Here is a 12,845-nt window from a genome sequence, read left to right as displayed (position 1 = left end):
TAATTTATACTATTTAATTTCCTTACATACAAACCAACTCAAAGATGACGGTTGCTTTGAGTTTGAAAACACTAAAAAATTGGGATTCCCTAAAGGAAAGCCATGAACATTGCTGACTGTCAGATTTTCATTGCCACATTAACAACAGTAAATATTGCAGGGTCTAAACTCATACTATTAAATTTACACGCTGAGACAAATACTAGGAAAACAAATATTAACAGATCACTTTCTGCTATTACGTAATGATTTTTATCAAATTTCAGGAACTAACCAAAACTATATTCAGATAGAAATTAAATATCTTAATGGACAAGATATAATTCCAGAAAGTTTGGGTTTTCCCCCAAGCTTACCTGAGCCACTAACTAGAATTTGAGAACAAAGAAGTCATGAGAACCATTTTCATTTTCCAGTGGCACTTTTTAAAGCACAGAAACACAGCTGCAGGGAGGCCCTGGTCATCACCCAACCACTAGCAACTCATTCCATCTTCTTGAAATGTACCAGGAGGTTCCATTTATTGCAGCACCTTACTGACATCTACCTCAGCGGAGCATTACTACACAGACCATTATTTCCTGGCAGTTGCAGTGAATACTATATTCTCTGTTCTCTTTCAATTAAGATACAGAAAAATAAGGAACACCTGTAGCACATCAGCCTGAAAAAATGCCAACACCGAAGTCAGACTTATGTGTCAAAACTTCAGACAGTTCTGCGACTTTGGAATAACAGTTACAAAGGTAAGATAATGCTGCAACTCCAGCTATGCTGGCCATCTTACAAGTGCACTGCTGTGCAGTATCCAGGGATGAAACCTGTTTTGCCAGAAGAAAACAGCTGTAAAATCATTCAAATAAGTTGAACAGCTGAATAGTTTTGTTCTGCGGATTTTAGCAAATTATGACTACATTGGTTGCTATAAACCATATACAGACACTTCTATTTTACGATCATGATAAAATAAACAGAAGAATCCAGAAAGAGGCTAGAAAACAAGCAATCTTGCAAATAACTCCAACAGTTCAGCAACCCATGTGAGAACAAATATAATTATATAATTAATGCCTATGTGTCCTTTTACAAAAGTGTGTATTTTCTAAAGTATACAACTAAGTCAGAAATTCTGGCTTAACACTAAACTTTGGAAATTGAATTCTAGACCTGAAGTAGCATATTTTGAAATGTTTCTTGAAAAATAAAACAACTTCGTGCTGCTAAAGTTATGCGAAAGGTATGCACAGATTTATTTTTGCACACAGGAAATGCAGGAATGGACCACATGAAGAACATAACTGAGGCCAGGTGCCATCTTTACCCTCCTAAAGTCAGTGACAAGGCTCCCACTGTTTTTAGAATATATTCCACCTTCAAAATAGAAAATAATGTTGCAATTTCCTTTCCATTAAAGAGAAATTACCAGGCAGGAATCTTAATATTTGCACTGAGGAGTGTTCCTGAAATATCAACACACCACAGACTCCTTTTCACCTATATCTACTTGTCATTCACTTGGTACAGATTGCTTGCTTGAGGTTGTACATGAGCTTGAAAAAACTGCAACAATGCACAGAAATATCTTCCTGCATTGCAACGGAAATATAAATGGATGTACACATAAAAATGCAACACATTCTATCCTGTATTAATGGCTCCTCCCTCCTCCCTGACAGCTTCTTCAAGGATAGAAAACTGTTTGAAATGTGAGCAATTTCTGTTATTTGGGAAGCCAGTGTTACCTGTTCCAATTCTAGGTCCAGTTCCTCCAGGGCCAAGGTTCTTTGGCTAGCATACCAACCTTATGGATATCACCTTTCAAAAAGCTGCATAAAGAAATGGCTGTAAACTGGTTTAAGTCATTGAAACTGAAAGAGGAAATGTAGCTTGCTGCCACTTCTCTTCTTCCTATTCCTCAAGTGGTATATGGCATTAGCCTGACACAGCAGAGGACTGTTAGATTATGGTTATCTTATGCATCAATCTGTTTCACTTCACATTGTTAATGGAAGATCAATATATTCAGGCAAGGCCTCTGTATTGTACAGCAATACTTCTGTCAAAAGTTTGATGCAGTGTTGCTGGTCTGTGGAAAAGTACAGGTCAACAATTCTCACCATTTCAGTTCTGCACCTGATTTAATGAGCCAAACCAAGAGTCACCCTAATTCACCAAATTTTAATTGCACCTTATTATCTTCTTTGCAAAGGCTGTTTTAATATTAATTACAGTAAATACACACTGTTTGGTCTCTGTCTTTTCCCATTCTTCAAGATCAACAAGGTTGCTGGTGAATACATATACATAACGTGTATAGTTCATACACAGTGTTAGATAAACATATAACAACCAACAGCATGCACAGAATCAACTAGAGATTGGAAAAGACCTCCAAGATCATCAAGTCCAACCGTTACCCCAGGACTACCAAATCCACCACTAAACCATGTCATTAAAGGCCTCATCTACACGGTTTTTGAACGCTTCTAGGGATAATGATTCCACCATGTCCTGGGGAAGCCTGTTCTAATCCATGATCACCCTTCTGGTGAAGAAATTTTTCCTAATATCAAGCCTAAACCTCCCCTGGTGTAGCTTGAAGTTGTTTCTTCTTAACCTATCACTTGTTACTTGGGAGAGAAGACTGCCCACCTCCTCTCTGCATCCTCCTTTCAGACAGTTGTAGACAGCATCTTTCTCCCTGTCTCCTTTCCTCCCTTACCTACATTTCTTTCACAACAACACATACTTTTTTAATGCAAATACAAAAGATTCAGAAAGGTGAAAGGGCTTCAATAAAAGCTATCAAGGAATACTTAGAAGCTGAGAAGCTTCTGGAGTTTATTTCCATTTTCTACCATTCACTACTTTAATAAATGGCCAGAAAATATGACAGGAATACAATCTAAAAGCTAAGAAACTGCAAAACCAATGAAAATAGCTAAAAATGCTTTCTGAATTATGATTTTTAGTGAAACACTAACATTGATTTTTCTTTGCATGTGTGAGATGGCAATACTATTTAATGACTGGTAAGCATAAACTACAGCAATTAGAAATCTGCAATCGTATCAACCCTGAGGATTTCAGTTGTAACATACTGATGATCGTTAAAATATAGCGTTTGCTTGTACAACACCCCTCATATTAAGCAAAATGGCAAAGGAATTTTCAACTTCTGCAACCCCAAGAAGTTTTTTGCTACAGTCTTCAATGCTTCCCGAAGCAGAATGTGATATGTTTCCATTTTAATATGAGCTGAAAAGGATTAAAAATAATGCCATTCTCACCTGGTTTTTTTGTTCCAACTCTTTGACTGAACTTTGAAGTTTTTGCAGCTCCTGAACATACACAGCTACCTCCTGAGGTCCTTTGGCAAGCTCAGCTCTCAACTGGTTAATGGTAGCCTGATCAAACAAACAGAAAAATCCACATTTAAAATAATGCTCTGCATGCATATCCCAACAAAAACAAGATGTCTGGTAGCAAAACAAAAAAGTATCTTGTAATAAAAACAGCTTAATAAAAAAAATCACCTGCAAATTAATCTCAGAGCACCATTAGCTACAGAAGTACTACTTGAGCATAATTTCCCAGCTGAGATTCATTCATGTCCTACTTCCAAAGACAAAAATTGGTTCCAGTCCGATAGGAAATGCCAGGTTGAGCCCACAACCGATGAAAAGCACAACAGGTTATCTATTAATCATTACCATAGTTCTAGCTCAAGGTGAAACCCTCCCAAGTCATAGCAGTTACATGGCCAAAAGCCTTTGCCTCCCTCGTAAGGAAAATGTACTGGAAAAGGCACTAGAAGTGAGTCTGGCATCTGATGCAAACTCAGTTTGTGACTTTTGGACACATCAACCCTGCAGGTCAGCATAATCAGAGAACAAAACTACTCCATTTTAATGGATTAAACTACTCCATTTTAATGGATTGGTACAAACCAGAATATATCAATGACTGCAAAGTATTTGAGTACAATAATGGAAGCCAAAAAGAAAAGCACTTTAGATGGGTAACAATGGCTGCCCTAAAAGCATGCTGTGTATGAATGCACTCACTATGAATACACTATGTAATAATGACCTTTTAAAAGAAATTTTCCTTCTTATTGTTCTCTTAAATACAGATCTCAGCATAAATGTATAAATACTGAATTCAAGTATGAACTAAAGCAGAAGTAGTAGACAATAAAACATACTAGCTACAACCTTCATACAGAAAAAACAGACAAAGGATAACATATGAATATATTATATGACTACATACAGTTATTAACTGACTTTCTGTAATGCTGTACTTTACAAGACTGTTTTGTTACAGAGCTGTTAGGTAAAACACATCCTGGGATCTGTCTTTGGCAGGCAAATATTCCAGGATGTTCTCAGGAGACACAGTATGGGTTTTTCACTACTGAGAGAATATAATGCAGAAAACGTGCAGAAGATTGCTAAAGATGCCAATGCAGCCTTTCAAACTAGAACCATAACTTATATCCGTAAAGACCATTTCCCTCACAATTCAGTAAGCCCATCCTACATTTCATTCTTAACATGGGAATATATCATGAATGAATACTCATTCCTGATATTGTCTGCCTGATGTGTCTGTATGATTAACGAACCAATAAGCAAAAGGGAACGTATCTGTTTAACAACCTCTTGAAATTACCCTGATACAACAGAAATCTACTATAAGCATAAAAAGGTTTCAAAAATATTTATCTCAAATTTAAGGGTCTCTATTAGAAAGCAAAACAAATAAAATGGATGGATGAAAGATGGAAATAAGCAGTCACAAAAGGTATAAGTAGACACACTTCCTCAAATTTGTTTTCAAATATTCTGGTGTTTTTAATGCCTTTGCTTAGTGGAAGAAAAAAAAAAAACAGTCTTCACTTTATTAAATTTACCTATAATTTAACCTACTAATTTTGTTTAATTCTGTGAACACTCTAGTTAACAATAAAGTCTAGGCCCTGTATTCTATGAAAATTTATCAGATACTGAAACAAACCCCAATCTACAGAGGTTCATAGAAATGCTTAGTTCACAGCAATGCATATGTTTTCATCCTGTGTTTACTACAGAGAAGCCAATATAGTGAAAAACTAAACATGGGAATAATAGCTCAGAATGAACATTCATCTGAGATACACATACACCTGAAATAAGACACAAATACCCACCCATAATGCACACATTTAGGCGACAGCTGTAGAGCTGTACAATTCTTCACATTGCCCTCCTGCAGCATCTACAGATGCTCACATAAGATTATCTTGGTTCTTTTCTTCACCCATGCCATAAATTTTACATATTTTAAAAACATCTCACTTTGGAAACCAGAATTACTGTATTATCCTCAGCCAGCTTGGCAAAATAGTAAAGAATGGCATAAGAATCACTTTCAGTCGTTGAGGAGCTCTTAAAGAGCAAAGCTCTTAAAGAGCAAAACATGAAACATGGCCAAACTTTTATGACCAGAATTGTACCCATTCTGCCAATGAAGGACTTCCATTTCTTGTTTTCTTATGGCTAACACTTTCCACAGCTTCTTTTTTTTAAGAAAAGTAGAAAAGTTTTCACCACTATGACTTTGAGTAATTTTGATTTTTTAAAAGTGATCAGTCACTTTACACCGACAGGAAACCTTTTACTTTGAACACATCTCGGGCTATTGTTGCCACATGTTGGAATTAAGCAGAGAAGACAGTAGCACTTCTGAGAAGAACCAGATTACCACTGCTTACCACGTTCTGCCACACAGCAACTCAGTCTTCTCTCGTTCAGCCTACATACTGATGATACTACACAAACATCTGATATAATTGTTGCAATGTAGCTTATAATCCTTCTCAACATCTAAGAATTCCTATGTGAACACACAATAACAGCTAAGGGCATCGTGCAGCCTTCTCCCCGATCTGCTCTTACTACCAGAAGGGCTCAAAAAACCTTCTTCACTAGTCTTTATTCCTGTTAAAAGCTGCACTTTAAAGCTACATTTTAAAATGGCTAGTTATGTTAAAACTTAAACATACCTAATTTGAGGGAACAAGAACAGTTCGCACTCCTGTGAGAATGTTTTAAGATGAAAGATTTTTGTTACACCCCTGCTGCTATGTGATTTTATCTTCACATGAAAACCAAATACCCAAAACCACAAAAGACTACAGAGACAGTATTTTGAAATGAAATTTAAATTCCGCAGCATAGTTGTGGGATCTCACAGTTAAAACCAAACTGCAATTATGCAGCAACTTACATGGCCACATAACCACATTATATTCATAATACCAACTGTGATATTCCTTTTTTCCGATCTGATGAAGCTCTTGGCATAATTTTAACTTGAAAACAATGGTAGGTTCATGTTTAGTACAAAACTGTACCCTTGAACAATTCCTGGAGCTCAACATATCTGCTGGGAGGGGAGGCAGAAAGGAAAGCCCTAAGAAGTTCATAATAATGCCAGGCAGGCAGCACTTCTCTAAAGCTCTGCAGTGCAAACGAACAAAGTCAAAACTGCAGTTCTGAAATCTAGGCCACATGAAAGCCTAGAATAAAAATATACAGACATCCTTCACATCCACAAATCTCAACAGGACAGAAGATACTAGGAGTCCTACAGAAATCCTAGGCACTCCCTCATGTAAACTGGGGAGTGCTGCAATGACCCCACTTCACTGTGGACCACAGCTCTGCGTTGACAAGTTTTGCTAATATTGCTGTATTGGTGTGGGACAATAGAAAAGGGGGAGGACAAAATTAAAAGGTCTTAAACACAGCTGACAGTCTTCAGTGAAGACTTACCCTGTCAAGTCATCCATTTGTAAAACTACATCAACCAACCTGCCAGACAGGTGCAACATCACCCAGCAAAGAGAATTCTTTGGGAGGTATGGATTTACCAACTCATCAGTAAATAAATCATATGTCAGACAAAAGCCCTTTTGCTGATAACTGTAATTTTATCAAGATTTCTTGCCATTGTCTCTGTCAGAGATTTCCCTCGCTGTCATGGTAAACAACATCAAACAGCCCAGGAGTGATACAGAACCACCAAACCATAGAATGGTTTGGGTTGGAAAGGACCTTAAAGATCATACAGATCCAACCCCCCTGCCCATGGCAGGGATAGCTTCCACTAGACCAAGTTGCTCAAAGCTCTATCCAATCTGGCCTTGAACACTGCCAGAGATGGGACATTCACAGCTTCCTTGGGCAACCTGTTTCAGTGCCTCACCACCCTCACAGTAAAGAATTTATTTCTTATATCTAATCTAAATTTCCCCTGTTTAAGTTTGATAAAGTTTGATGAGTAAGATTCACTCTTACAGATCAAAGTCAGAGATGTTGCATTTTATGGAAGCAGAAGTGTTCACTGGTGGAAAAGCAGAGGAACCAAAACCAAGAACACTGTATATTTGCTATGGGAGAAGCAGTTAGCTTTGCTTCCTTTAACACAGTTATCATCAATTCTGTATGTAAGAACAATCAAATTGGACAAGTGCTTTCAAATCTCCCATAAGCAATTTAAAACTTCTTCCACTGACTCAGCCAAAGCAGGACAAGCCTTCACAAAGTACTTCCGAAGAAATCAGCATATTCTGCAGCTCAAGTAGACAGTTAAGATACTTCTTAAATGTGATAAATTTAAAAGTTCAAAACCAGCATAATACAGAGAAAAAAATATTAAAAGAATAAAACTAACATGAAAACAACAGATTTTATTTTATACTTTAGACCTTTAGTCTGCAGCAACAAAGGTAGGAAAGGTGGTATCACCTGGATACAGATTACAGGTGACATCCTGACATCTTGACCTTGAGACATGGTGAGGCCCAGCAGTCACTCACTTTCTGCTCTACTTGGTAATAGGCAACACTTGAAGCCAATTATGCAGTGGACTGACGGAGGGCAAGTGTGCGGAACAGATTTGTACCTCACATACAAAATATTCCTATAATAAGTAATAGCTGCAAAAAAGCCTCCCATGTGACATTAAAACTAGGAAAAAAAAAAGAAAACCAGTTTTTCTCAGTTCCACTGACATTTTTAAATCTTGTTTAAGTTCAAGAATTATGTATGTCTTATAAGAATATTGCAATTATTTTTTACCTTGTCTTAATAATTTCTCTTGTATGTATTTTAACACTAGCATCCATTTTCAGGCACATCAACTCAGACATTAACCAAAAACATCATTTTCAGTAACAACTGGTTTTGTCTGGATGTCACTTAGTAAGAGAAACAAGTCTTCAAATCACACAGGTATTGCTTTATTTCTCCCTCACAGTACAAACAGCACAGCCCCGCTAGAAGGTTTCCTCCTCTGCTATTGGGTCCTTGTAATAACTTTTTATGCCAAGAAAAGGTTTTGCAATGAAAAGTATGGAGGCTTTTGTGGAAAAGACAATTTTTTGACAGAATTATGCAATTTACTCTAATGAAGAAACATCACTATTAGATAAGTTAGAAGATTCGGTTAGGAGGCTTTCTTATTATGATGAATTAATATTTTCTATTTTTTATGAAAATTGTGGTAAAGCTAGCACACACATCTTTAGGTATGATTATTACCTCTGAATTAGTCTGCTTTGCCTGCAAGTGCTTGCACTCATCTTTCAGCTTTTCAGATTCTCTCTCACGTTCCAGTGTCATTTTGTCCATCAACGTCTGAACTTGGACCAACTCCTTTTTAAGGACAGCTACATCTTCCACACCAGGTCTCTGTAGCTGAAAAGTAGCAGAGTAGCAGTGAGCAACATGCTGTTGGCAGACATGCTTCCAGTGTCAATGTCATCTCTAAATATCTTTTAAATCACCAATCTATACACAAGGTGACATATACTGTATTACAGCCAAGAAAAAAGAACAAACTCCACACAAAAACAGAATCACGGAAAAGTACTTAGCATTTCCAAAGGAAAAAGGATTTAATGGCTGGTTGTCAGTTTTCACCTGCTGAACTTAGAACTTGTTGACTGGTTTCAATGAAATCTGACAAATGAGAAAAAGGTCTCAAGGATTATATTTCAGTAATTTTTATGTAGGTACAGGAGGGAGACATTCCCTGGAAAAAACCCTGAAATGACAGGGAATCCGTGCAAGAAATTTATCTGAAGTCACAATTCACTGATAAGTAGGCATACTGTATATACTTTGCTGCTCTAATACAAGCCCATCTCAGGACTGAGACACAACATAATCCAGTGCTACACAGACTTTTACAATAATGCTGCCTCTGTCTTCAAGAACTGTTTAGAAAAAAAAACCAAAAGAACAGACAAAAAAATGGAAAAGTCCTGAAAGTACTTAGATGTGCCTTATACCAGACCCATAGGTAAAATCTGTTGGTAATTATATCTAAAACACCACAATGACCCTCAAAATGAAGCTATGGAGGGAAAGGAGAGGGAAGTCTACAGTGGGCACCGAAGAAAACAGAGGAGTGCTGGCACCTAAAACAGCAAAGTTACAGGAAAAGGGTAAGAATGCAGAGGAGAAAGGAAGATGAGAAACAACTAAACAGAGAGGAATGGGTAGGTCCAGTGGCTGGGCAGGGCCAAGAGGAACTCATGAGCCCTTCCAGGCAACTAACTAGAGTCAAAAAGAGGGATAAATGAGTCCTACTTTCCTCCAGAGTCTAAGCAGTGGTTGAGTGGGGGAAACTAGGAAGTCCACTTCACTCCTGCTTTAGAAGTGGCACGAATGCTGAGTCACTGGGATTGCTCCCTGGAGTCATGGCTGTATGTAAAAGTCACCAGGAGACAAAATCCTGGAATACACCCACACTGGTATTATCAGCCAAGTGCAAGAGGACAGCATTAACATAGGCATGGTGATGACAGCTGCCAGCCTTTCAGCCATCATGTCACAAAACACCTTGCTTCTTACAACTGCAGCTGTCCAGGGACAGTCAGAGAGTAACACCTCATGGAAAAAGGGTGATCTAAAGCTGTGGAAGTCAGCCACAGCATGATCCAAACACAGGCCTCCACAGCACATCTATATGTGTAATACCCTGCAAAACTGAGGAAAGGTAGATCATCAAACAAGCAGACTATAATATAAGGTAGGGTAAATTTTAATACATGAGTCAGAAACAACATGTATTTCCTTACTGGAAAAACACTGAAAATGTAGGTCAGAGAAACAGATGAGAAACAATGGTGTTCTGAACTATTTCAGCCCACAAGCAGATGTCTCCAAGTTCAACAGAGTTCAACTGCTTTAAAACTGCATTTGCAAGCGTTTTAAGTATATCCCTCCCTGGACTTGAAAATAACAAATACATTAGTGTGATGTGAATACCAGCTCTGTCTTTAAATCTTCAACCGTACTTCTCTCCTTCTGCAGTTCTTGTGTCAGGTTTGTCACTTTCTGTTCTGCACCCTCCCGAAGGCTGATTTCTTCATCATACTTTGATTTAAGTTCTAGTAAGAAGGAAGTTAAATAAATGATCACTTGCCCAAGTTGCACAAGTAGAAAACAGAATAAGACCTCATGTTAATATACTTACCCACAATTTCAGTGGCTAGTTGTGCTGCTTTTTGCTCAAATAAGTCTTTCATTTGCTTAATGTTAAAATTTTCTACTTGGATCTCTTCTAGTTGCCGTTCTAATGATTCTATTTCCACAAAAAGAACAGTATTATTTTCAGAAGAGGTAGGACAATACAATTATGACCATAACAAACCACAGCAGGTAAATGAGTAATCCAAATTCACTTAACATCCAAATAACTTAGCAAAGTGAACAACTTTACTGAAGTTAAATATCTACAAGCATGATGCTGGAACCTGTCACTAGTTGAGTACTCTGCAGGATTAAGTACGTATTGGTTTTCACTGGCCACAAATAGCAACATGCTGCTGAATTGTGAGCCCCAAACTGTGATTAAAAGCTTTAATCATGATCAGTCAGACGCTTTACGCACACATAAGGAGTGCCTCATGGAGAAAAATACAGAGCAAAAAGTATTGGTCTACAAAACAAAAAGTAAACAAAAAAAAATCATTGTTTACTTGCTAGCAATGAGTACAGAAAAACACTAAATAAAACCAGCCCTCACAAGTGCTATAGTTTAAATATAAACAGTCACAGTCTTTCTCAGCAAGAGACTTGTACTGAATGCTTGAATATATGAAATTATGAAAAACATGCCCAAAACTATTTGTGAGCACCGCTTTCAGAGTCAGGAGAACTTCTGTCTCACTTCCAGAAATTACAAATCCCAAGCTTCTAGAACTATTTCCCCAGACCATGCCTATCAAAATCTACCTATCTCAAGCACTTACAATGACCTTGTTTTCCAGTAATTGTACCATTCCAGCTTTCTAGCTCTTCAATTTACGAAAAGTGCTTTTTCACAAACCTAAAAGCTACACTGAAAAAAAAAAACAGAAATTCCAGACAGTGCAGAAATTAATATAATAAAATGGTAGCCACCTGTAGATGTAGACGTTGTCAATCCATCAGACTTAGAATCCTTAAGAAAACAGAATAAATGCATCATTAGACAGAAGGAATAAAAACTACTACCACCAAAGTTAATCCCATTTTTGGAAAAGACAGAAATAAATAAAGACTTTCATGCCCAAATACTGCAAAGCAGATTAAAATACCCAATTTAAACAATTACATCTCAAAGACTGAAAAAGGCCAAGATAATTTTCCATTTCATATACCACTACACTATCAGGCTTCCAGACTTGCAAGACACCAGTAACAGTCCCTTTCCCCTCCCTCTCCTCAGTATTGAAATGTGCCCTAAAAAGAGAGGTTACAGATATCACTAAGTACATTCTTAGAAGGCATTCTGTCAGAAAGCAATTTCTGAGGTTTGTTACAATCCAGTATGTAAGTAGCTCACAGTAACAAAAGAAGCAAGAGCTTCCTTGGGGCATAACACACCAGCATTTCCCTTGTCTTGTTTGTTCAGTTCATCTGCATATCAGTGAAATCAAACTATTGTTCTCCAAAAGTTCTTACAATAAAGTCCTCATTGGTTTTCTCATAACAGAGAAATGCCACATTTGGTTTATTTGCTTTAATAAACTGAGTTCTGAACAAGCCCAACAGAAGGAAAAGTCTGAACTGGACTTGAAGTGAGTACTATGGAAGAATCATTATCTATTCTGACTTTGTTCTTCAGATTTATAAATACCTCTCCACAATGCAACTGTATAACTAGCTCTGTTTTCAAGAACATGTCAATATTCAAATTACAGAACTAACTAAATCAGGCCACGTGCCTTACAAAAAAGGTATTAATCTTCAATGTCAATGCTGATGATAAACCTGCTTCAAGTATTTTAAAGCAATTACTTGCTGCCGCTGCCCCTGTAATTTCTCTAGTTCTTTCTTCAGCTCTTCTGAATACCACCTCTCCTCCTAGGGGGGAAACATACAAAGGAAAAAAGGAGATGGAGAGAGAGAACAGTAAATTTGGTTGCTTAAGACAGTGGAACATTTTGCAATTTGAAACAAAGAACCAAGTGCAATTAAAATACATTTCCAACCTTCAGTGAAGCTTGCAAGTCTTGGACTTCTTGTCGGAGCAGTGATACTTCATCTCTGAATAAATACATCCACAGAGTGGAGAAAATGAATATGCAGTGGTTATATTTTGTCAGTTACATACAGGTTATAATGTGTATTAAATAACTGGAGTGATAGCCATGTACTACATAAACAAAACATAAAAATAAACATAATAAACATAAATACTTTTATTTTTTGAAACTTGGAATAAACCAGATTAATAGATACTTATTAATTCACTTTGCACATCACTTGAAAACTGCAAAACACATTAATTGGGAAAATAAA

General features: G+C 37.2%; 1 protein-coding gene across 4 annotated transcripts in view; it reads right to left on the bottom strand.

Moving 5' to 3' along the window:
- Positions 1–12,845, bottom strand: part of EEA1 (early endosome antigen 1) — a 75,230-nt gene that overhangs the window by 37,666 nt on the left and 24,719 nt on the right. For 2 of the 4 annotated variants that reach the window (XM_061351295.1, XM_061351297.1), the window contains 7 exons: positions 12,536–12,590; positions 12,342–12,407; positions 11,463–11,502; positions 10,534–10,641; positions 10,326–10,447; positions 8,592–8,747; positions 3,291–3,407 (listed from right to left, as the gene is read on the bottom strand). In XM_061351295.1, coding sequence (XP_061207279.1) covers positions 3,291–3,407; positions 8,592–8,747; positions 10,326–10,447; positions 10,534–10,641; positions 11,463–11,502; positions 12,342–12,407; positions 12,536–12,590 — 664 coding nt within the window. Of the gene's footprint in view, positions 1–3,290; positions 3,408–8,591; positions 8,748–10,325; positions 10,448–10,533; positions 10,642–11,462; positions 11,503–12,268; positions 12,408–12,535; positions 12,591–12,845 lie in introns of all 4 variants that reach the window. The other 2 variants (XM_061351299.1, XM_061351298.1) reach the window with 2 other exon arrangements.

This window comes from Neopsephotus bourkii, unplaced genomic scaffold, assembly GCF_033783945.1.
Source record: "Neopsephotus bourkii isolate Nb327-2 ecotype Australia unplaced genomic scaffold, CSIRO-AGI_Nbou_v1 NB_567, whole genome shotgun sequence".
Lineage (NCBI taxonomy): Eukaryota > Metazoa > Chordata > Aves > Psittaciformes > Psittacidae > Neopsephotus > Neopsephotus bourkii.
Note: the sequence above shows the minus strand (reverse complement) of the source record. Positions and strands in the feature narration are given on the sequence as shown.